This window comes from Aedes aegypti, chromosome 3 (genome assembly GCF_002204515.2).
Source record: "Aedes aegypti strain LVP_AGWG chromosome 3, AaegL5.0 Primary Assembly, whole genome shotgun sequence".
In the NCBI taxonomy this organism is placed as follows: Eukaryota; Metazoa; Arthropoda; class Insecta; order Diptera; family Culicidae; genus Aedes; species Aedes aegypti.
Window position 1 is genome coordinate 244,951,327 of NC_035109.1, and position 24,647 is coordinate 244,975,973.

Consider the following 24,647-nt stretch of genomic DNA (forward strand, 5'->3'; position numbering starts at 1 on the left):
TTGAACTAACATTCCTTCCCTTCTCCCAGCGTTTGTAAGGACGTGGCCAGGTGTGCTTGTTTTCTTTATTTCTATTATGTAGAAAAAGACGTTCATCCCAGACGTTTTTTTGCGACACTACATGTAGATTTCTCAAAACCAATAGAGCTGAGCGTTGTACAGCCACCCACGATTTGTACAGTCGTTAATGCTATGCTATACTAAAATGGTCTCTAAAGTCACTTTTTATTTATTCTGGCTACACGAGGTTCCAGAGAGACTTTCAGACACTATAACGCGTTTTTTCAGAAGTTCTTTAGGTATTCATTTTCAGATTCCTCGAGGGAAAAATTTAGAAATTCTGTTAGTTAATTATACAAGGATCTTTTCTGGTATACTTCTGGATGATTCTACCCCATTACTCCGAATTCCATTTCCCCGAATGACATCACCCCGAATGCCATTATCCCGATTGTACTTTTACCTCGAATTCCATCACCCCGAATGCTATTTCCCAGAATTTACAATTACCATGTCATGATGACACCCATATATATATATATATTCTATAGTGAAAATAAATAAAAAATGTTATTTTAATATAAAGTACAAAATTCATATTCGAGGTAATGTCATTCGGGGTTACGGGTCGTACTGGGATTTGTAATTTGGGGTAATGACATTCGGGTTAATGGCATTCGGGGCAATGGGGTAGAATCTTCTACGATATCCTTCAGAATCCCAAAAACCTTCCAGCATTGTTTCAAGGGATGGTTAGAGAAATTTCTTCGTAATTTACTTTAGAAAATACATAAGCACTAAAACGCTTTTCTTAACTATTTTAATTTCTCCAGTTGTAACTATAGGCAGGCCCGGATTTGGGGGGGTGCCAAGGGGACAAATGCCCCGGGCCCCTCGATTAAGGGGGCCCCCCGAGGAACCAAAATTTAAAACAAAAAACATTTTGAAATACCTTACAATATGTTCTCTTTAGACATTTGAACAACAATTTTTCAATATTTAAGTATTTTTTTACCTCTTATCTGAATCTCACAGTATGGTTTGTTCAATGATTATCCTTCAATATATTACAAGAAAACATGAATGTTAAGCCAAAATCTTCAAAATTCTTCTCTTCTCTTAGAAAAATATTGAAATTAAAAATGCCCTTAACGTTTTTGCAGGATCTAAAAAAATACGGCTGAACCTGTAAAGCACTGCTCAACTCAAAGAATTTATTGGGTTCTTATCAGAGCTATAAATTTGAACATATTTTCAATTCTATTAGAAATTTGAAGTATAAAGAAATTCTTTTGTGATGTGGTAGTTAGTATTTTTAAATACTTCTCTTTTTCGTATGCCATAGTAGATGGAATATTCTTTGAATTCAGTATAGGCTTAGCTTTGAATATAATCCATATAATATACAGTACAGGCAAGAAAAAAGTACTGTAGAACATCTTCTAATGAATCGATTGATCTGAAATTGGAAACTTGTAGTAAATAGAATCAAAAGGAGCTTTGGAGAAAACCGGCTTTGAAGATTTTTAGCAATTTTATCAGCAACTCCATACAAATTGTATAGAAGCCAGAAACGAGCCAATCTTCTACGAATTGTTTTATTTTTCCCATCGGACGGAAAAACCACCTAAAAATACTATTGGAAAGCTTGAAAACAGTTGATTTTTTCAATTTATATTTCTCACAGCAGAAAATGTCACTTACACCACTTTGCATATGGGCCCCTCATATTTTTGGACCGACCAAGACTCAAATTTAACACGTTGGTTTGTGGAGTCCTCAAACGTGCTGAATTTTGTAAAAGGGCGCCCTTTATGAAATCTGACCCGAAGCCCAAATCCGGCACTGACTATAGGAGATCTTCCGAAGCTTCCTTCAAAACATTAAAAAAAAGATCTTTCTACAGTTCTGAAAAAAAAAATCATTTGAGGATTTTTCAAAGAAGATCTACGAGACTTTTTACGGCAGTTTCTCCAGTTTGCCATTCCTGATTTTTTTTTCCTTTAAGGGTTCATCTACATTAACCCTAAAAATTTCTCCAAAAACTACTCCAGATTATTCGGGGAAAAATATTGAATACTCTTCCATGAATTCCTCTTCAAAATGACTTGGGATTCCTTATGAAGCTCCTCTCTAAAGACTTCTTCAACATTTTATGCGAAATCACTCCTGTAGTTTTTCCGATCAATTTTTTATGTATTTTTCTTGTAAATTCTTCATGGCTTCTTCTAAAGATTATGATTATCATTTAAGCAATTCATTTACGAAATCTTTCAAGACTTCCTCAAGAGCCCAAGAGTTCTGTCAGAATTTTTGTGAGAGTTCGCCATGGATTAATTTCAAATTTGTTTGTTTGTTAACATAATCAAGTTTCATCAGATGTTTCTTTGGGATTTTCTTCTGAAATATACACCAGAATTTTGAAAAATTTCAATAATAATTTCTTTAAAAAATGTTTGTTTTCTGGAGGCATTCCTATGGAAATTATTTGAAGACATCTTTGAGAAATTTCTCTAAGAACTTCTAAAACAATTCCCGAAGGAATCTTAGGAACAATCTCTGGAGTAATTCCTGAAGGAATTCACTGGTTGCAATCTTAACTATAATTTGATAATTAGGAAATTCTAGAAAATCCTCTGAGAACATACTATATGAAATCTTAAAGATGCTGTAAACGGTAATCTTGGTGGGAGTTCAAAGAAAACGATGGTAAAATCATTGGAAACATTTCTGGAGTACTTATGATTTTCTTTAAAAAATCTGAAAGGTTTTTTGAAGTAATTCAAGCTGGAATCTCTGACTTCTATGGTTATCGTAAGAAAAATTCTACGTTGAATTTCTTAATGTATCTCAATCCTAAAAAATGTCAAAATCGCAAAATGAGCTTCTGAAGAAATTTTTGGAGTTGTAACTAGTTCAAGCAAACTTGGGCTAGTTTATTAATTTTAGGCAGACATAAAATTTGGGCAATGTCAACATTTCCCGAGAATAATTCCCAATAAAAGCTGTATATGAATCATTGCTTTCCAGAGCTACTTCGCCAGCTAATGTTTCCACTTCCATGGCAATTCACTGTAAGTCCACTGTAAGTTTAAGTAAACTAATGTATTATGAAACACGTATTTGAACAGAAGAACTATAGGCTCATTAACTGAAATTTTTGTCATTGATCGACTACAACAACATTATCAACGGGGCTACCCAGTTTGGCATAAAGTCATTTGGGATACAGCCATTTGGCATAAAGTCGTTTGGCATAATGGTCATTTCGCATAATGCTCATTTGGCATAATGGACGTTTGGCATAAAAGATAAGAAATTATAAATTTTAATAGTTCTACTTAAAAGAAGATCTGGTGATCAAAAGAAGGGAAAATCGTCGATGAAAATGTTAGTAGTTATAATGCTAACATAGAAAATAAGGCAAAATTTTCAATGAAAATGTTAGTAGTCACAATGCAAACCACTAGTTTAACAACGTAATGAGAAAGAACAGCCTATGACCAAAAGAAGGGAAAATCACATATGAGAATGTTAGCAGTGGTAATGCCAAAAACATAGCAACTCAATTTTCAACGATTATGCCAAACGTCCATCATGCCAAATGAATATTATGCCAAACGACTGTTATGCCAAATTATTTTAAACGTCCCCCCATTATAGTTCCATCACTTTAGAAATAATTGTATGAAAGCTATTGGGTCATCGTTTATTTCAACAGTCGATTTCACATTCACATTGCATTGAGACGGCGTTCATCTTAATTTCGAGGGCCCCTTAATGGAACTCCGCACCAGGCCCCAAAAACCCTAGCTACGCCACTGCCTCCGGTAGCTGTTCTGTTTCCCAAATTTTACCAATAAGGCGGTGCAAACACCAGCCTCTCAGGGCCTATCTTTATGAGTTCAGCTCCGATACCATCCTTACCAGCAGCTTTATTGTTCTTGAGCTGGTATTGCTATTTGCGTTTGACGTACACATCTTCTCTAATTGCGCTTCGAATGCGGTAATACAAAGTTATCAAAGAACTCTTAGCAACCATGATCGATATCACCGCCAACCAAGCAAAGAAAATCAAACTCTGACATCGCCTTCTTTGTAAAAAATCTTACCGCGTTTGGTGTTCTCGCATTTAATATTTGCATTTCAAACGCACACAGCAATACATGGCATCTTTAATCTCCCTCAAAGTGGGGGCTGGCTGGTTTCCATCGTCCGCAATACTGACGAAGGCATTTCCTCTGATGTCCCGTCCTTTATTGCCCGTGCTCTCAGCGCCATTCAGATGTTCGTCGAAGTGTTGCTTCCACCTTTCGATCACCTCACGCTCGTCCGTCAAAAGGCTCCCATCCTTATCCCTGTTGTTAACGACGGAGTTAGGGGCGCAGCTTAACCATCACCATATAGTGGTCAGAGTTGATGTTAGCGCCACAATAGGTCCTGACGTCGATAATGTCGGAGAAGTGCCGTCCATCAATCAGAATGTGGTCGATTTGCGATTCTGTCTGCTGTGGTAATCTCCAGGTATATCGGTATGGAAGGTTATGCTGCAAGTAGGTGCTTCGAATGGCCATATTCTTGGAGGCGGCGAAATCAATTAGTCGTAAGCCGTTTTCGTTCGTTAGCCGATGGGCGCTGAACTTTCCAATAGTCGGTCTGAATTCCTCCTCCTGGCCAACCTGGGCGTTTAGATCTCCTATCATGATCTTGACGTTGTGGCTTGAGCAGCAGTCGTATTCGCGTTCGAGCTGCGCGTAAAAAACGTCTTCATCATCATCAGTGCTTCCAGAGTAAAGGCTCATTTCATTTATTTAGCTAACATCTAAATAGATAATACTGAATCAACAATTTCACGCCACAATACTCGGTTCGTGGCCGCATCTCTCCATCCTCGGTTCTGCCCCACGCTCGCCAAATCGATGCGCACTTGATCCGCCCACCTAACTCGCTGCGCTCCACGCCTTTTTGTACCAACCGGATCCGAAGCGAACACCATCTTTGCAGAGTTGCTGTCCGGTATTCTTGCAACATGCCCAGCCCAACGTATCCTTCCAGCTTTGGTCACCTTCTGGATACTGGGTTCGCCGTAGAGTTGGGCGAGCTCGTGGTTCATTCTTCGCCGCCACACACCGCCAAAGATCATCCTAAGCACCCGACGTTCGAAGACTCCAAGTGCTTGCAAGTCCTTCTCAAGCACCGTCCACGTTTCATGCCCGTAGAGGACTACCGGCCTTATGAACATTCTGTACATGGTACTTTTGGTGCGGGTGTGAATCTTTTTTGACCGCAGCTTCTTGTGGAGGCCATTGTAGGCCCGACTTCCACTGATGATGTGCTTCCGTATTTCACGGCAGCAAGGATCCAAGGTAGACGAACTCGTCGACCACCTCGAACGTATCCCGTCTATCGTAACACTGCTACCTAGGCGAGCCCTGCGCGCTCGTCTCCACCAGCTAGCATGTACTTGGTCTTGGGCGCATTCACCACCAGTCCAACTTTCGCTGCCTCGCGTTTCAGGCGGGTGTACAGGTCTGCCACCTTTTCAAATGTTCGGCCGACAATGTCCATATCATCCGCGAAGCAAACAAATTGACCGGATCTCGTAAAAATCGCACCCCGGCTGTTAAGCCCGGCTCACCGCATAACACCTTCTAGCGCAATATTGAACGGAGTGAGCGCTGTGCACGTTTATATATGTTTATTTATATTATGCTGAATTATGTTTATGTTTATATTATGTTGAAGTTAAAGAACCGGCATTTGAGCCTCTCTTGTACATATTCTCATTGATCGGCAACCACCCGATTACGCGCCTCTGCATATCACCCATCACTATAAAAGCTGTTCCCAGCTCGTGTGTATTGCCGCAGCTCTGGTAGATGGTATGCACTATATCAATAAGATTTGAAGATTGAGTAAGTAAAATTCCCTCCTTACTGAAATAGTCAAAACTTGGTGTGTACCATAAAATCTAAGGCAAAATACAGGGGATAGGCAAAATTTTGCCCAAATGCTTATAACTTTATGAAAAATGGATGAAATTCGATGCATCTGGAAGCAGTCGACGTCAAATTTGGTCCAGTTTTGGGAACTTCCTTGGCCATGCATATTAGCCACTGGACACCGGAGATGTTCCGGATTTTCTGAGGTCATGTCCGAATGTCATTTTTTTCCGTCGCTGGTTTTTTGTGCGGTGTAAAGTTAGATAGATGTTTACAATTTTCCTAGAAACTAGAACTAATAGGAAGTTGAATGCCACTGGACGCATTAAGATTGGTTGGAAATCATCAGAAATATGACCATTTCCGTAAAACTGGTTCCGGAAAGCATGGTCAGTCATGTTTGTATTTCCAATCATGTAAAAATTAGTTTGTATTATTTGACAGATACCATTAAGGGAAAGTTTTGACGAAATGTTCAAGCTTGTCCATGCGGAAGGGGTCCAAAATCATTACCACTTAGATTCACGATAAAGTTTCAAGTTTCAATGAGATCTTTGCAGGAACCCTAACGGGAATCGAGGCGATAATTGACAATTTGTTGAAATTTCTTAGAGTGATAACTTAACAGGTTATAAGCAGATTGTTAATAAAGATTCAGGTGGATTCTAGAATAGACCTTTGTCTGATTTTCTTGAAATTCTTAGTTGATTTGTAGAGGTTGGCGAAAAGCTAAGCAAAAAATATTTGGCAGATTTCTTGGGAGATCTACTGAAATGCTGGACACATTCATTAAGAATTCCGTTTAAGAGGATATCAAGAGTTCCTGATGATACTGATTCATGGTGAAGCCATGTCAAAATTACTAATTTGATTAGTCATAGATCTACGGCAAAGTTCTTCCTCGATTAGATTTTTTATGAATTTCGCAGATTTACAGTAAATTTTTCCAATCATTTCCATCACATTTCTGGTGAGATTAATCATGAATTCATGGCAAGTTTTTTATGGAAAATAAAATAGCGACGTCTTTCAGGTATTCTTGGGCAGATTTTTGTTAAATTTTTGACAAGATTCTCTGTCAAATCTTTGATAAGTTGCTTGGGAGAAGCTTTATGGATTTATGTTAGCCAGCTTCATAGAAGAACAATAGAATGTTTATCGTTTTTGTTGAAAGATCTGTACTTGGATACAAGATGAGTTTCACTAAATCAAGATTTTGTCAGGAACTAGTCATAACGCATAATTCTAAAGGCATTCTTAGTAGTTGAATTGGCGAATAAACTTTGTCCTTCCGTGGAAAAATAGTCTTAATTTAGATACAAAAAAAGATATTTAGTTCATATAATTTCAAAACCTTCTCTGAACTTCCTATAAATTCTAGAAGCTGGGCTATCTCTTAGATATTTCATCAAATATAAATACACCCGATTCTATTTTTGCACGAATTGAAATGATGTTACTTTTTTGCACGGTTTTTGAAATTTTGAACTGAATTTGTTTTTGCGCGGTACACATCCCCCGTGCAAAAACAGAATCGAGTGTATAGATACCGTAAAACGGGGTGAATAGAAAAAGTGGGGCGAATAGAAAAAAAGTGACCTACAGGTAGAAATACGTCTATTATGTAAAGATAAACTTTAAAAAAAACCTACTGTTATATTTTTTTTTTCATTAGTTCAATAGTAACAGAGTATCGACAGACTATTTTCAAATTATAAATTTTGCTACATTTTGCTTAAACAAAATAAGTAGAAAATATTGGAATCTCAACCATTTTTGATAGCTTGAAACATCCGCCATTTTTGACAATTTGCAACATGATCAAAAATTGAAATTGTTTTTAATAATTTCAATTTTTTTCTTCACTAGGTGAATTCGTTATGATATTTCTTTAAGATGAACTTGAACAAGTGTTTATTTTTCCATTTAAATGAAAAAAATATTGATATTTACTGAACAGTGTTTCTATTCGCCCCATTGCGACATTTTTTACAAATTTTTTGTACAAAATAATTTTTGTTTTTTAACGGCAATTGGGGTCTCAGCTAAGGAAGACTGGACCCATATTTGAGACTAATAAAAATGGTTTTTATCTACACGGTTTAAGTTGTACACATCCAAACATGTTGGAGAGTGTTTCTATTCGCCCCATTTTACGGTATAACACATTTTGTTCTTTTTTTTATGTTATTTCATTGATGTACAAGGGGGTCAGGGGTCAAGTCTCCTGCACAATTTTGAAAATTCATACCGTATAGACTTCCCCTACACGTATGAATGATGCAAGGTCGAAAGAACATGAATCAGTCATACATATAGCGATAGTGAATTGTTTTGCCTAAGGATATGGGAAAGGATGGATTTAGTGTGGTGTTTTGTAAATAGCTCTGTGGAACATGTTTGGTATTAGTTAAAAATTTAGTTCATCTAATTCAACTTTCAATCAGTAAAAAGAATATTCACAGAAAGCTTTTCTCGGCCAATACGCTGCCATGTCTTTCCTCTCCGATGAATTTTTCCTCGTTGTAATGGCGGGTTAGATATGAAAACAAGGCTAAGGAGAGAAGAAATGTTAGTGATTGTTACATGCTATATTGCTACATTTTTTTTTAAATTATAGACGCTTTAACCATAGCAGGTCATTCGCGTCTGAACATATTGCTACATTGGCCTACCATGAAATCACAGAGAAACAGACGTAACACTTAGAACAAATCTCGATCAAAATCATAGTCGCGAAATCATGTACGCCCAATGCTAAAAACACTGTAGTTGGCCGATGGACCAACAGGTGGCGGTAGTGTGTAAACGTCAAACACGAACAAAAACGACGCGAGCGCTGCGGGTGGTCGATTGACCACGTACCCAATATTTGAATCGATCGTTAAAAAGTTGGTCGATGGACAGCGATGAGAGTGTGACGTCTGTTTGTCTGTGATGAAATCATACTAAATTCGCTCTTTGGATTCCCACGATAACAATACCCATGCAGCTTCCGAGAAACTCCATGGCAATGATCACTATACGCCATGTGCGGCATTCAGGACATCTCAACAAAACTGTTGATAAACAACAAAAAATGAATCCGAAAGAGCGAAAACCCTAATGTTTCAATGCAGGACAATTCAGCTTTATTGCATGTGAGAAGTTCTTGGTGATATTCTCACAGCGGCCATTCAGAATTGGTTCGACGGATGTAGATAAAAGATCATCATGATAAAATTAACACGACAACATGTTAGTAGAACGATCATTGTATTTGCAACTGGTAATTTAGATAGTTAAGCTAAGGGTCGATTATTGTATATAACTTATTGTAGAAGCAGAAGTAAAACGCGCACGCGCGAAGTAATGACCTTCCATCCTATCTTCAAGTGCTCCCACAAGCACAACACTTCATTCTGGCACTGGAACGTCCATGTTGTAACTTGCTCAAACAAGAAATCTGCCCCGACCGAGTTGGCAGGAAGCGCCCATACCCCTTTCTAAACCGAAGGGCAGGGTATAGATATAAAACATTTTGTTTCAACACATTTTCAAAAATAAAACTGTTTTAGGCTACAAGTATTTTATAAATTAAATCAACAATAATTCATCAATAATTTAGATAATATCCACCCCTTTCTCAATACTTACTTTTTTCATATGGGTCAGTTATGCATTTATGAGCAGTATGGGTTCCTCAAAGAATTCAAATTCATCCATTTCTTCAGAATTCTCCCACTACCAAACACTACTCCTAATGAATATTAACACCTATGCTATATGAAAAAGTTGACCAAAAATAGTAATCATTTATTTATCATATCCTTCCCCTACCTTTCCGGCAGTGTTCCGAATACTTCGAGCAGAAAAAGGAAAACCCGATCGAGCGTCTTGCCAAGCACAGCAAGACTCCATGCCCGTACAAATCGTCCGGCTGTACATGGACTTTCGGTTCTGAGGATATGCGTCAACACTTGGAAGAGTGCAAGTTCCGTCCCGTCCACTGTATTGGCGCCAAGCTGAAAGTTATATCGTAAGACATATTTCACTTACACGATAAAAAGATGTACAGATAGTTTTTTTTTTCGCTTTATTTCAGGTGCAGCTGGAAAGGACGGCAGAATGAAATCGAGGATCACATGTTGAAATTGCACGCCGATCTGGGTAAACCTTTCGGCTACTATCAAGTGACCGAGATCCCTTTTTCAACGACTGTTCCCAGGGCCAGCATCAGACTAGTGGATGCGTTCTCTAAGCAGTTTCTGTTTTATTTCTCATCGAACGTGGAAAAGCAAACGGTCTATTTTATGATCGTATACTTTGGACGCCGTGAGGAAGCGCAACAGTACTTTTACGAATTTCAGATTCGCGATCACACCGGCCGAAGTGTACGCCAGGTCAAATATGTACAAACGTGCATTGCTGATTGCGAGGATCTGAACGAAAAGATGGAAAGTGAAAGCTGCATTGCACTATCGTTCAAATCTGTTAAGCACTATCTGCAGAAGGATCATATCCCAATACGATTCATCATAAGAAAGTTAGAAAAGGAACCTGAAAGTGGGGCATCACGGGAGCGAAGGGCTTCCGAAAGCGACAGATCTGGTGGCAAACCACCAAAACCTAAGCCAACTCCGTTCGTATTTCCCAAAAAGGGTAAACAGCAGCAAAATGTAAATCGAACTCGACCCGTTGGTGGCGCTGCTGTCGGTAGCGATGGAGGCGTTAAAAAATCTCCGATGCCATCAGATGACGACCCTCCTCTGCGCAGGATGGCCCCTGCATTGTCGCGACCGCTTTCTGCCTCAAAGACCCCCGTCAGCACGTCACCGGTGCTGAAAACGCCTGAATTTTCATCGATTAACCGGATGGGAGTCAGTGGTGTGGATTCGCCTATCGTGCACCAGGAGCCATGTCCGTTTATGTCGCCATCGATTAACCGTCTTGATGCGGTGAGTAGACTCAGAAAACTTTATCGCAGGAAGTAAAGTGTTTCGTTGCGTTACGTGCTTATGCATTCGTGAATGTCTTTTGCTGTATGCCATATAAATGTGTGTTTTTTTTTTTTTTGCATCCTTTTCATACATATGTACTTGAATTGCTTTTCTCAATACATGAATTCGACGATAATTAGGTAAAGGTGTTTCTGTGTCCGAAAATCCGCACATATAATATGTTCAGTGTTTTGTTGGTCTGATTAAGAGCCAGGTAAACAATAAGCGCGAGGTGCCTATATTCAACCAATTCGGGCATATGGTGCTCATATAGAATCGCTCAACGAAATATTAGCTTTGTTCAAGCACTGCACAGTGGACACAAACGGAGCCCAAAAACACAACTTTGAGAAGCTTGGGTTTATTCTACGAGTGGCGTGAGGTGAGAATTGTCAAAATCATGAAAGTTTACATGAAAATGTGTTCACTGTATTCTATTCTTCAACCGAAATACAGTGAACACATTTTCGTCAAATTAATTTTAGTTTTTAACAGGAAAACTGCTTTTGATAACGATGATTACGATGACAGATCCATGAACGTTTAAACGTTGTCATATACTTACCATATCATGTATTTTCATGTAAAAATCACGTTGAATCGAATAGCTATAGTCTCATCTTGTACAGACATTGGAAAATGTAATTGTCTACTATAGAATGAATATATGTATTACAAGATATAAGATTTCGACGTTTACATGTACACGACGAACATGTGTCAAATGTACAAATTTAAATTTAAACTGCGAACAGAAACCACGTGCTTCGGTGGAGATCGAACCCACGACCCATTCGCTAGATGGGCACTTCTGAAATTCCGGACCCATTGGCGTAGCTAGGATTTTTTTCTGGAGAGGGCCTAGTAAATACGTATTTTAGAGAAGAAATGTCGGTCGCAATAAGGTACCGTGGGGCAAGTGGGTAATGAAATTCGCATAGTTGAGATTCTTCAAATTCTAGAGACTTTAATTTGAAACAAATGAGGTCGTGTATATTTTTTAGCTTGACTCCCACCAAATATAAGCAGCATGGTGAAATTGATTTTTATGAAAAATTGAAGAAAAAAATACAGGAAAAGTTTTTGAAAAATGTCTCCTTACTTTTCACTTGCCCCAAAAGTGGGGCAAGTGAAAAGATTACCGTTTTGAACAATAAATTCAAAAACAAACAGTTATATTCACGATTTCTATTAGCTTTAACAATTGTTAAGGCTTCCCAATGAACAATAACATAAGTAACATGTAAACAAAGAAAATGTTTTTCTTTTCACTTGAATTTTTTTCTGTTCAGCTATGTTAGTTGAAATGATTCGACAACATTACCCGAGGAGGAACAAATAACTCCCCAATAACTTATGCATACCATATTTTGGTATCATACCATAATTAGGTATTATTCAGTTGTCAATACCTCATTTTGGTATTATAACGGTATTTGAAAAACAATTAAAAATACTTCATTTTGGTATTCGATAGCTATTGAGGACTGCTGGAGGTATTGAAAAATTTCACTTTTATATGAAAATCCATCAAGTATTATTTAGGTATTACAATACCTGATCTAGTTATCAGCTTGGTATTTGTAGAATATGCATAAGGTATTATTTGAGGTATTTTACCTCTTATGCAGGGCTCATTCATACCTTATTCAGGTTGTAAGTATTGGAAATTGTCTGGTATGGAATACCTCAATTTGGAATTCAGTAGTTATTTTCTTCTGCTCGGGTATAACTGCAACATTTCCAATGTTAGTTCTTACATTATAGGACAGCAATTGCATTTCTGCTCTGTAGAATTTCCACCGCTCGTTATTTGTTTTCGAGAAAGTCGGATATGTCGTCGGATAACTCTTCGGGAGATATCAAACGGAATTCTTCAATAACGTATTTAGAATATTTTTTATGTGGATAGACCCATACCCCATTTTTATGTTTTGAACTAGCTTTACATAGACATTCCACGAGATTTCCGTGTGTTCTCTAATATTGCAACTTTTCAGTCAACGTCTTCCTTTTAATTGGCTACCCGAAGTAGACATATTAATATTGCAATGTTTGGCAACATCTTTCAGAGAAGTTCCATGATTTCTAATAGCTTTTAACGCTTGAGTATAGTGTTTCTTGAATTATCAGCACGTTATGTTTTTCTATGATAATTGCGAATCATGTTTAGTTATGGCTACTTAAAGAGAAAACACAAATGGTAAACTTTTCACTTGCCCCACCTAATAAGAAAATTGACGGTGTTTAAATTTAGTTATTTTTAGGTCTACGTCGAATAAATTCTAAAACTTTTTTTATTGCAGTTTGAAACTGTCACAGAGGACAGCTGAAAAGTGGTACAGGAAATTATTTTCCGCAACTTTTTTCCATTGAAAATATTCAAATAAGATTGTACGCCGCCAATTTGTTACGGAGTAACAGTTGACAGGTTAACAATTTTTCGCTCTATTATGCTATAATGGCTGAAAAATCTCAGAAATCTCTTACCTATCGTAATGTTCTCAATGGACTCAAAGGTTCACGCATGAGTTTAAAACGTTAATTCACATATTCAGTAAAATATATCAATTGTTTTCACTTACCCCATTTACCCACTTGCCCCGCGGTGCCTTAATCAAAATTTTCACGAGTTTCATAGTTTTAACAGATTTATTTATTTATTCATTTTTATTTTAACAAAAATTTTGGAAGAGGGAAAAATCCCTTTGAGTGATTTTCTTCCGAAATCTCTCAAATAGGCACAAAACCTCTTCATCTTTTCATATAACGTTGCTTTTGAACATCTTTCTAAAGTTTCTCTACAGGATTGTTGGCAGAAGCGCAGCAAAAATTTTCCATACTTCCGGCAAAAATATAATTAATGATGTTTCCAGGTGTTACTCTAAGGATTCCTCAAGAATTTCATGAGCAATTGAAAAGAATTCAATTGGGAAAATGTTATTAATGATTTCTCAAAGAAGTTCTCCGCAGATCTATCCGCATTTTTCACAGATAATTATTTTTTAGATTTCTTTAAAATCAAGGACATCCCGCATTCCTTCAAAACTCTCCCGAAAATATTTTTTTGTTTACAGAACTCTAACATTCCTATGAAGTTCCCAGCGGAGTTCGTTCAACTGTTCTTTCAAAAATTCTTTCGAGAAAATACTCAAAGTTTCCCGAGAAATTTGTTCAGGAATATTTTTGTTTCCCCAAGATTCTCCCGAAAAAATTATCAGAAATTCATCTAAGTATTTTCCAAAAATTTTTTTTCTTTAAGCCCACAAGTGGAACAAGCCTTTAGACGAGGTACACTTTGCAATTTTGTGTATTTTTTCGTAGCTCGGAAATTAAAATGATTTTATTTTTGGCTTAAACCTTGACTCATAACATGCATATAAGAAAAGTTATGTTTTTTGAAACTTTTTTGTATTATTGAAAATTGTTTGAAAAATTGTATTCTTATATAACCTTCAAATGCCTGGGATTCATTTAACGTGTATTATAAAAAATCGTACCTTTTATATTTTTCTACGATCAACCTATCACAGAAGAAGAGCCTGATGGTATTGAAATGATTTCAAATATGTTTTTCCGTTAGTTACACGGAAAATAAAAAATGTTCCAGAAAAAAATTGAAAAAATCATATTTTCAAAAGTATAGTATAAACACTATTTTTTATTATTGTCAAAAATCAGTAACCAGAAGAGGCTTTAAGAAAAAATTGAAAAGGATAGGGATGTTCAAAAATAAAAATAATAAAAATCAAAAACCAAAATTCATAAATTTGCGAAGAAAAATAAATCATTGCCTAAACCGTGTTTAGAATGATTTAAGATAACGAAAAATTATATTTAGATCCAAAACAAAAATTTGGGTATTAGAGGGTTAAGGCGTCCCAATGAACAATAACATAAGTAACATGTAAACAATGAAAACTTTGTTCTTGTTACTTGAATTTTCTTCTGTCTAGTTATGTTTGTTGAAATGATTCGACAACATTATAACTGCAACATTTCCAATGTTAGTTCTTACATCATGGGACAGTAATTGCATTTCTGCTCTGTAGAATTTCGCCGCTCGTTATTTGTTTTAATGAAATCAGATATGACGTCGGATAACTCTTCGGGAGATATCAAACGGAATTCATCAATGAAGTATGTAGAAACTTGTTTTTGTGGATAGACCTGTACCCCATTTTTTATGTTTTGAACTAGCTCTACATGAACATAGCACGAGATTTCTGTGCGTTCTCTTATATTGGAACATTTCAATCAACGTCTTCCTTTTTATCTCTGTCCGAAGTAAATATATTAATATCGTAATATTTGGCAACCTTTTTTTTAGAGAAATCGAACTTTCCATGATTTGGCCATAATAATAGCTTTTAACGCTTTGGGTATAGGTTTCTTGAATTATCAGCAAGTTCTGTTGTTCTATGATAATTGCAAATCTTGTATACTTATAGCTGCCTAAAGAGAAAACACAAATTCAATCTCTAATGAGAAACTTTTCACTTGCCCACGTGATTAGAAAATTGACGGTGTTTCAATTTAGTCATTTTTAGGTCTATGTCGAATTAATTCTAAAAAATTAATTAACTCATTACGCGTGGTAAAGATGGACAAATTATGGGTGAAATTATGAAAAAAAATCCACGGCTGGGATTTGAACCCAGGACTCTTGTATGCTAGACGAGCGCTCTACCAACTAATCTACCAAGTCACTTGGTGACCCAATAACTGAGTTGGTTACAAGTTTAGAATTCAAATCCCTACAGACCACGCGGACCCCTTTCGCAACCCATATAAAACGGATAGAATTTTTACTGAAAGTCTTAGATAATATTTTATATGAACTGTGCATTTTGATGATTATATGATAACAGATTGATGTAGAAAGAACCCATTTTTCCTACCTTTATAAATTCCAAACTTTTTTGAAGGATCTATTATCGATTATTTTGTAGTATTGTAGAAGCTTAACGCGAAAATATTGCCGGTATTTTTCAAGAACATTACCGAAGATGTATTGAGCTAAAATTTGTTGTGTAAGAATTTAATAAAATTTATATCTTAGGGAAAACGTTTGCATTAACTTTAAAAATTTGTTGAGGAATTCCTGATTGACTTTCAGAAATCAGGAAACATACGTATGAGAATTATGTAATTTTTGATAATTCTTTTAATTTACATGTTTTAAATTCTTTCAACTGTTGCGTTTTGGAGTATGGAAAGTTGTTTGTTCGAAGTTCCTTAAAGCGTCATGCGAAGAAAGGAGAAACAACAAAATGTTGAATTAGGTGAAACAAAAGATGGACGATGAAGGATAATTTATAATCTTTTCTCTAGAGGTAAATTACAGGATAGTTAAAAGTTTTATTGGAGAGATTTTAACTTAAAACCTCTCTAATAAATTGACAAATAAACAAATATCTCAAGAAGTTCCATCAGCATCTTCTTATAATTTATCCTTGAAACTTGAATTCTAGAAAACCAGAAGTCAAGTAAGGATAGACTTGACTTCTGGTTTTATAGAATTCTGCTAGAAAGCCTTTAGGAATTCCGCTTTCGTATCGAACAAAAATTCAAACCAAGAATATGGATTCTGGTAAAATGATTTCTAGAAAAGTGTTTTAAGAAAGAGCAATACAAATTTATTTATGGATGTTTTAATAAACCCTTTCCCCCTTCCCAGTTATTTTGCTACATGTTTTTCTACATATTGCTTTACCGTTATGCTATTTTCGGAAGCAAAAGTTTTTCAACGAATTTCCTCTGGAGATTTGAAGAAAAGAGACATTTCAAAAACAATTTTCTTTCCAATTCTTGAATAATCTGAGAATTCGAAGCAAAAGTTCTAAAAAATCATAAAAGATCTTTGACACAATTTGTGATGTTTTTGGAAGCATTTCATAAGCTCTTTTGATAAACTTCGCATAAAAATTTGTGACATTTTTTTTTTGGGAAAGAAGAATTTCTAGTAGAACTTTCATCGAAATCTCAGTATTGAATTTGACAGAGTCAATGATTTTTTGGAGTAATTGCGAGGAAAAACTGAACTTTTGAAAGATTAAGTAACATTTTTTAAGTAAATCTGGGAACATATTCTGGAATCAATTTGCTAATAAGAAGTAGACATAAATAGAATGGATGTCCAGCAGGAGGAATTCGCATTGAAAGTATGAACAAGTCCCACAATATTATTTGACTAATTTCCAAGAGATCTGCAACAGCCAGCCTTCAATATTCCTTGAGGATTTTGATTATACTAAAATTCTATAAAGAATATCAAAAAGTTTTTTGAAAAACTGTGTTACAAATCTGTTGGAAAAACAAATCAAATAATTTATGAAATAAAAAGTTTTCTTGAAAAAATATAATTGAAGCAAAATATTGATTCATGCGAAAATAGGGGAAATATTTCAAAATCTACATTAGTTTTACCGTTAAGTTTTGTACAGTATAAAAAATCACATTATTTTAAGTAAAAACTCACAAAAATAAACTTTTACAATTCATTGTTATGATGGATTACCTACATTGTGTACCAAAAATTGTGTGCACTGACATGTGTCCTCTATGGCCGGACACTATGATTTTCACCATCAAAGTTTACACCAAACCCACAGAAAGGACAAGGGGTGATCCATAAACTCCTTCTTGATCAGCGCCATATATCCATTCGCCAAATCAGTCTTACATTGGCGGTTGCTCGTATTCAGATGAAAATGTCTTCGGGAATTTAACGCTTTTATACTGCCGTGAATCGCAAGTCAGTCCCATCTGCATTTTCGTCAAAATTGAGTTGAGTTCAGTTTTCAACATCTCTTTCAATGCTCTTTCAGCTGCACTAATGAGATAATAAGATTTGTTCGAAAAAAGTTGGAAAAAACAACAAGTCAAATTGTCCCATAATGAAAAGTAACCACATATCAGTCCCACTACAGACTTTCGCACCGTGGAACCCAAAAATGTAACTAGTTTTGATAATTTTTATATTTTTCTCGGAAAGATATCGTAGTTAAAAGCAAGTTGTGAAAGTTTCATAAGGATTGAAACATGTTCCAATTCCCTGGAATTTTTTGAATATTCGTATGGAAAACGAGTTTGAAAACTTCACAGCCCATTTTCTCAATGCCTACTTTTTACATATGGGACTGACTTGCGATTCACGGCAGTATAGTTCTTCGCCATTTTTTGTCAGCTTGAAGGTTGAAGTGTGCTTTCAGGCACAGTCAACTCTCCCTTAGTCGACCTCCGTATCTCAATATCTAAAATTTGGTGTTCATGGCTATCTCGCTGATCCCTTGAATCGCATATTTGCACTGGTTTAGAATATTCTGTAACACAATATCTCCCTAACTCGATGGTCCATTCATTATCGAGTTATGGAGAGATGACTGTACATCATATCTTGTGGTTGCTTCTCGTGCGCTCATTTGTCTTAAAAGCATCATGTTTACTTTATAAGTCCTCCAAGGACCGAAAGTTTTGTTGTTAATGCTTTATTTTTGTTGCTGTTTGTGTTTTGTACCCTGCATTTATGAAACAAGCGAATTATAAATTAGATCCCAGTGCGCATCGTACCTTCGTGCTGTGCGTACACGAATTCTCTCTGCTCTTGGAAGTTTTCTTAAAAACTACCTAAAGCAATAAAACAGTACTTTTCAGTGCTACAAAACAGTACTTTTCAGTGCTAAAATTAAAAACGGTACTTTTCAGTGCTACTAAAACAGTACTTTTCAGTACTATTTTTTCTACTATTGATCCCTTTACGATCCTTGTTTGGACCCGTGCCTTCGATTTTTCGTTGGACCCGTTGGCGAAAGCTAGCGGTGGTAATCCTTCTTGGACACCGTCTTGGGAAAAAACCTTTCGAAGGTCACGTCTTCTTTCGTTTATTAATTAAACATGGTATCAACAACAAACAAAAGGAAGGGTGAATCTCTGAATTCACTACTTCCTTCCAAAAAAGTGGGTTTTAAAACTGTCACTACACGTGGCAAGAATGGAAGAAAGGACGCTTCCCCGGAATGCAAACTTTCTTCCAAGGGTGAAATGAATAATTGTATCGAAATGAGCAATCAGTTCGATGCTCTAGACAAATTTTCCGAACACCAAATCGAAGCAGCCTCTAGCCCAGGCTCTTTGATTCAAGTGAGGAAGCAAAGAGTGCCGCCTATCGTGGTCAGTTGTTCCGAATTTGGGGGATTTAGGCAGGAGATCTTGAACTCCATTAGGGGAATCAAGGTTTCCTTCCAAATCGCAAAGAAAGGAGACTGTCGCGTTTTGCCGGAAACTCTTAAAGATCGTGAGCTTCTTCTCAAACATCTTGAAGAGAAGAAGCACAAATTTTTCACTTATGACGACAAAACTGAACGTTTGTTCAAAGTTGTCTTGAAAGGTCTCTCAAGTGACTATAAATCACCTGAAGAGATCAAAAATGGAATAAATGATTTACTTGGATTTTCCCCAGTCCAAGTAATCATTATGAAAAAGAGAACCCAATCTGGCATTGTTCGGAAAGGGCTTTCTCAAGAATTTTATTTAGTTCACTTTAACAAAAAAGAACTAAATAATATTAAAGCTTTAGAAAAAGCAAAACTTTTGTTTGATGTCCGTGTGACATGGGAACATTTCCAGAAACCTGGAGGAAATTACCAGAACCCCACTCAGTGCCGTCGGTGCCAAAAGTGGGGTCATGGTACAAAAAATTGTCGCATGGATGCTAAATGCATGATTTGCGGAGGTTCTTCTCACGCCAAAGACGTCTGTCCAGTGAAGGAAGATACCACCAAATTCATATGTTGTAATTGTGGGGCTAACCATAAGTCCAATTTTTGGAATTGTCCTTCACGCAAAAAGGTCATTGAGGCTCGTGCCAGGCAGATGAAAGATAATATCCGTTACGATAACGGTCGTTTCCGGAATTTGCCTGGTAGAGTATCGAACAATGCTCATTTTTCAGTTAACGATCGCTTGATCATGAATCATACCCATCAGGAAGATCATAATCATGCTCATTCACAAACTAATTTTAATCCGTCGGGTAGCCGTTCGAATCTTTCTATTTCGAATGTATCTACCCACGGTAAATCCTTTGCCGATATCGTAGCAGGAACTTCGAACTCCTCCCCTGTTCGATCCATGGGTACCCATTCTACTTGTTTCAAATCAAATGGAAAAAACCCTACCGTCACAGGTAACTCCGCTTCTTCGTCTACCGGAAATTCCAATGGGAAATCACATGACATGTCTGCCTCTGATTTTAATTTTCTAACTGAACAATTGAATCTAATGATTGATGCAATGTTCAAAGCCACCACTATGACTGAAGCAGTCCAAGTAGGTGTAAAATTTACAAATCAAATTGTTATTGGATTACGTTTTTCTAATGGATCCAAATAATAATTTAAATATTTTAAATTGGAATGCTCGTTCTCTGAATGGTAAAGAGGACGAGCTGTTTAATTTTCTTACGGTTAATAACGTGCATATAGCAGTTATTACCGAAACGTATTTAAAACCTGGATCTAAACTCAAAAGAGATCCTAACTTTTTTGTTTATCGTAATGATCGACTTGATGGGGCATGTGGGGGAGTTGCAATCATCATTCATAGGCGTATAAAACATCAACTGTTTTCATCATTTGAAACTAAAGTTTTTGAAACTTTAGGTGTTTCTGTTGAAACACAGTTTGGTAAATATACTTTCATAGCTGCCTATTTGCCTTTTCAATGCTCTGGGCAGCAAGTTAATTTGCTCCAAACTGACTTGCGTAAATTGACTCGCAATAAGTCAAAATTTTTTGTCATTGGTGACTTTAATGCCAAACATCGGTCATGGAATAATTCTCAAAGTAATTCCAACGGCAGAATTTTATTTGATGAGTGCTCTTCAGGATATTTCTCAATTCAATACCCTGATAGCCCCACATGTTTTTCCTCTTCTAGAAATCCATCTACGATTGATTTGGTCTTAACCGATTCTAGTCATCTTTGTAGCCAACTGATTACTCATGCTGATTTTGATTCTGATCATGTCCCTGTTACATTTCAAATATCCCAAGAAGCGATTCTCAATCCTATCAGCTCCACTTTCAATTATTTACGAGCCGACTGGAATATATATAAAACGTATGTTGACTCCAATCTTGATGTTAACATTTCTTTAGAAACTAAACTTGATATTGACAATGCTCTTGAAACTTTAACAAATTCCATTGTTGAAGCCCGGAGCATTGCAATTCCAAAATGTGAAGTAAAATTTGAATCCGTGATTATAGACGATGATCTTAAACTCTTGATCCGTCTTAAAAACGTGAGGAGAAGGCAATTTCAACGCACTCGCGATCCTGCTATGAAAATTATATGGCAGGATTTGCAGAAAGAAATCAAGAAACGTTTTGCTCAATTAAGAAACAAAAATTTTGAAAATAAAATTTCTCAATTGGACCCTGGCTCTAAGCCCTTTTGGAAATTATCGAAAATCTTGAAAAAACCTCAGAAGCCAATACCGGCATTGAAAGAGGAAAACAAATTATTACTAACTAATTGTGAAAAAGCTCAAAAACTTGCTATGCAGTTTGAAAGTGCGCACAATTTTAATTTAGGACTTACTAGTCCAATTGAAAATCAAGTTACTCAGGAGTTCGAAAATATTTTCAATCATGAGAACGTTTTCGAAAATGCCTGGGAGACTGATTTGGAAGAAGTGAGAACTATTATTAAAAAATTCAAAAACATGAAAGCTCCTGGCGATGATGGAATTTTCTACATCCTCATCAAGAAACTTCCAGAAAGTAGCTTATCATTTTTAGTTAATATATTTAACAAATGTTTTCAATTAGCATATTTTCCTGACAAATGGAAAAATGCTAAGGTTGTTCCAATTTTAAAACCAGACAAAAATCCTGCAGAAGCTTCTAGCTATCGTCCAATCAGTTTGCTTTCCTCCATCAGTAAACTTTTTGAAAAGGTTATTTTGAACAGAATGATGGCCCACATCAACGAAAATTCAATTTTTGCCAATGAACAGTTCGGATTCCGCCATGGTCATTCGACCACTCATCAACTTTTACGTGTAACAAATTTGATCCGTTCCAACAAATCTGAAGGCTATTCTACTGGTCTTGCTCTTCTAGACATAGAAAAAGCATTCGACAGTGTTTGGCATGAAGGTTTGATTGTAAAATTGAAAAACTTTAATTTTCCAACATATATTGTTAGAATAATTCAAAGTTATCTGTCAAATCGTACACTTCAGGTTAATTATCAGAACTCCAGATCTGAAAGACTTCCTGTAAGAGCTGGTGTTCCTCAAGGCAGCATTTTGGGACCAATATTATACAATATTTTCACATCTGACTTACCTGAGCTACCTCAGGGATGTCAAAAATCCTTGTTTGCGGATGACACAGGCCTCTCCGCCAAAGGACGAAGCCTGCGTGTCATCTGTAGTCGATTGCAAAAAAGTTTGGATATTTTTTCTTCATACTTGCAAAAATGGAAGATTTCTCCTAATGCTTCCAAAACTCAACTAATAATATTCCCACATAAACCAAAAGCTCTTTATTTGAAACCTTTAAGTAGACATGTTGTCACGATGAGAGGGGTTCCAATAAATTGGTCAGATGAAGTTAAGTATCTAGGGCTCATGCTAGATAAGAATTTAACTTTCAAAAATCACATTGAGGGCATTCAAGCCAAATTTAATAAATATGTAAAATGTCTCTATCCCCTTATTAATAGAAAATCAAAACTTTGTCTTAAGAACAAGCTGTTGATATTCAAACAAATTTTCAGGCCAGCCATGTTGTATGCTGTACCAATATGGACTAGCTGTTGTAAAACCAGGAAGAAAGCTCTGCAGAGAATTCAAAACAAAATTTTGAAAATGATTCTGAGGCTTCCTCCCTGGTATAGTACCAATGAGTTACATAGAATATCCAATGTTGAAACATTGGAACAAATGTCAAATACAATCATTAACAATTTCAGGCAAAAATCGTTACAATCTTCTATTGCCACGATTAATGCGTTATATGTTTAGGTTAAGTTAGGTTAAGTATATTAAAAACGTTTTTTTTTTCTCTTATAAGCAGGTGAAATCAACTCACCTGTAAAAAAAACTGAACTGCTACGGCAAATGAAATGTAATATGTTGTTAACAAAATGTTAATTAAATCTTAAATTTGTTTTACCAAATTAGGATGATAGTGTTGTCAAATAACACAGAACACCTAGATATAAGAAATGAATGTAATGTTTGGAATGATACTAATAAAGAAATTAAAAAAAAAAATAAAAAAAAAAAAAAATAAATAAATAAATAAATAAATAAATAAATAAATAAATAAATAAATTAGATCCCAGTTATTAGGTTAACATTTTCATTGTCCGGCCACAGAGGACTTGCAATGGTTTACAAAAAACGTTGCTTTTCTTTGAAATTCTACATTTTCTAATAAATTTTGCATTGTGATTGATGCAAAACTTACTGAAGTCAACGTACGGAGACAATTCAGCTTAAATTATATGAAACATTTGTTGCTACAATTGTATGAAATTTTCTCGTTTCACTTTTTTTTTTGGTAGATCGTATCAGAGTGAAACTTTTAACAGTTACTGTTTGTTTGCGTTTGGACATGAAAACGTCATAGTTTATATACACTGCAAAAATGTGTTTTGGTATAATCCTGGAATACTAAAATCTTGATATCATTTTTCTTTTTCAAACTGTCCGGCCATAGAGGACTTCCCCCTATGTCAAGTGTAAATGTGTATTTAATTTGACCGTTCATAGTGGAATTTCATTACTTTTATTTTCTATATCCTAGCTAATCAATTAGGATTCTATTTTTACTAACATGTAGTATTGAATGGGTAGTTTCTTATGAGAATCATCAACTTGTGGCTAATCATGATTATTTTATGTAAATCATGAACAATTGATCAGTACCAGAGTTACTTGTGAGTGCCACACAAGTTCGCAACGAACAGCATTATACTAATAGGATGCTTTCCTCTACTGTTTTGCGAGAGCGATGCAATCTCGCTCTGCTATAATAGCTTCTCTTGTAGGATAAAGTACCTAAACGGTTACATACCAGTGTTAAGATTTTAGATGGACATAGCTCTAATTTTAGGTATATTTCATCAAATTACCACTTTTTCCCTGAATGCCAATTTTGAACGCTATTATTGCATCATTCATACGTGTACCTAGTGGTAGTCTAGAGTAGAAGCAAAACTTAAAGAACCTTCTGCTCAAAGATGTTGCTTTGCCTACTTCCCAAACTCCTATACCCCGGTGTAGTAGGGCAAACGCTCCCTTAGTGGAGGTAGCTCCAATAGTGGAGGTAGTGTGTTTTGGCATGTTTCGCGCTAATAAATGATTATGTGATATTTTTGTATTATGTACGATGCGAAAATGATACAAGTAATCGAATAATATTCATGAAATTTAACCGTAAAACTATTTAAAACAATTATTTTGCTTAATTTTTTTGCTCCTTTGCACCTATAGTGGTGCATCAGTACCCATAGTGGAGGGTCCCATAAGAAATCAATGGATTGCGCCACTAAAGGAACCATCCTTATAATATACCTCCACTAAAGGAACAGTGTTCCTATTATTGGTGCAAGGCTTTTTTCAAGGAAATTTCAAATGAATCGTGATTTTTATACATTTGAATGATAGAAGGATTTGAGATCTATCGAATGATACGTTAAAATCATA

At 36.0% G+C, this 24,647-nt stretch overlaps 1 protein-coding gene across 6 annotated transcripts in view; it reads left to right on the top strand.

Moving 5' to 3' along the window:
• The window catches only part of LOC5566597 (E3 ubiquitin-protein ligase siah-1), a 70,626-nt gene that overhangs the window by 35,262 nt on the left and 10,717 nt on the right, over window positions 1–24,647 (top strand). For all 6 annotated transcript variants that reach the window (XM_021850322.1, XM_021850317.1, XM_021850320.1 and 3 more), the window contains 2 exons: window positions 9,773–9,960; window positions 10,027–10,879. In XM_021850322.1, the coding sequence (XP_021706014.1) occupies window positions 9,890–9,960; window positions 10,027–10,879 (924 nt within the window). In that variant the 5' untranslated portion in view covers window positions 9,773–9,889. The remainder of the gene's footprint in view (window positions 1–9,772; window positions 9,961–10,026; window positions 10,880–24,647) is intronic.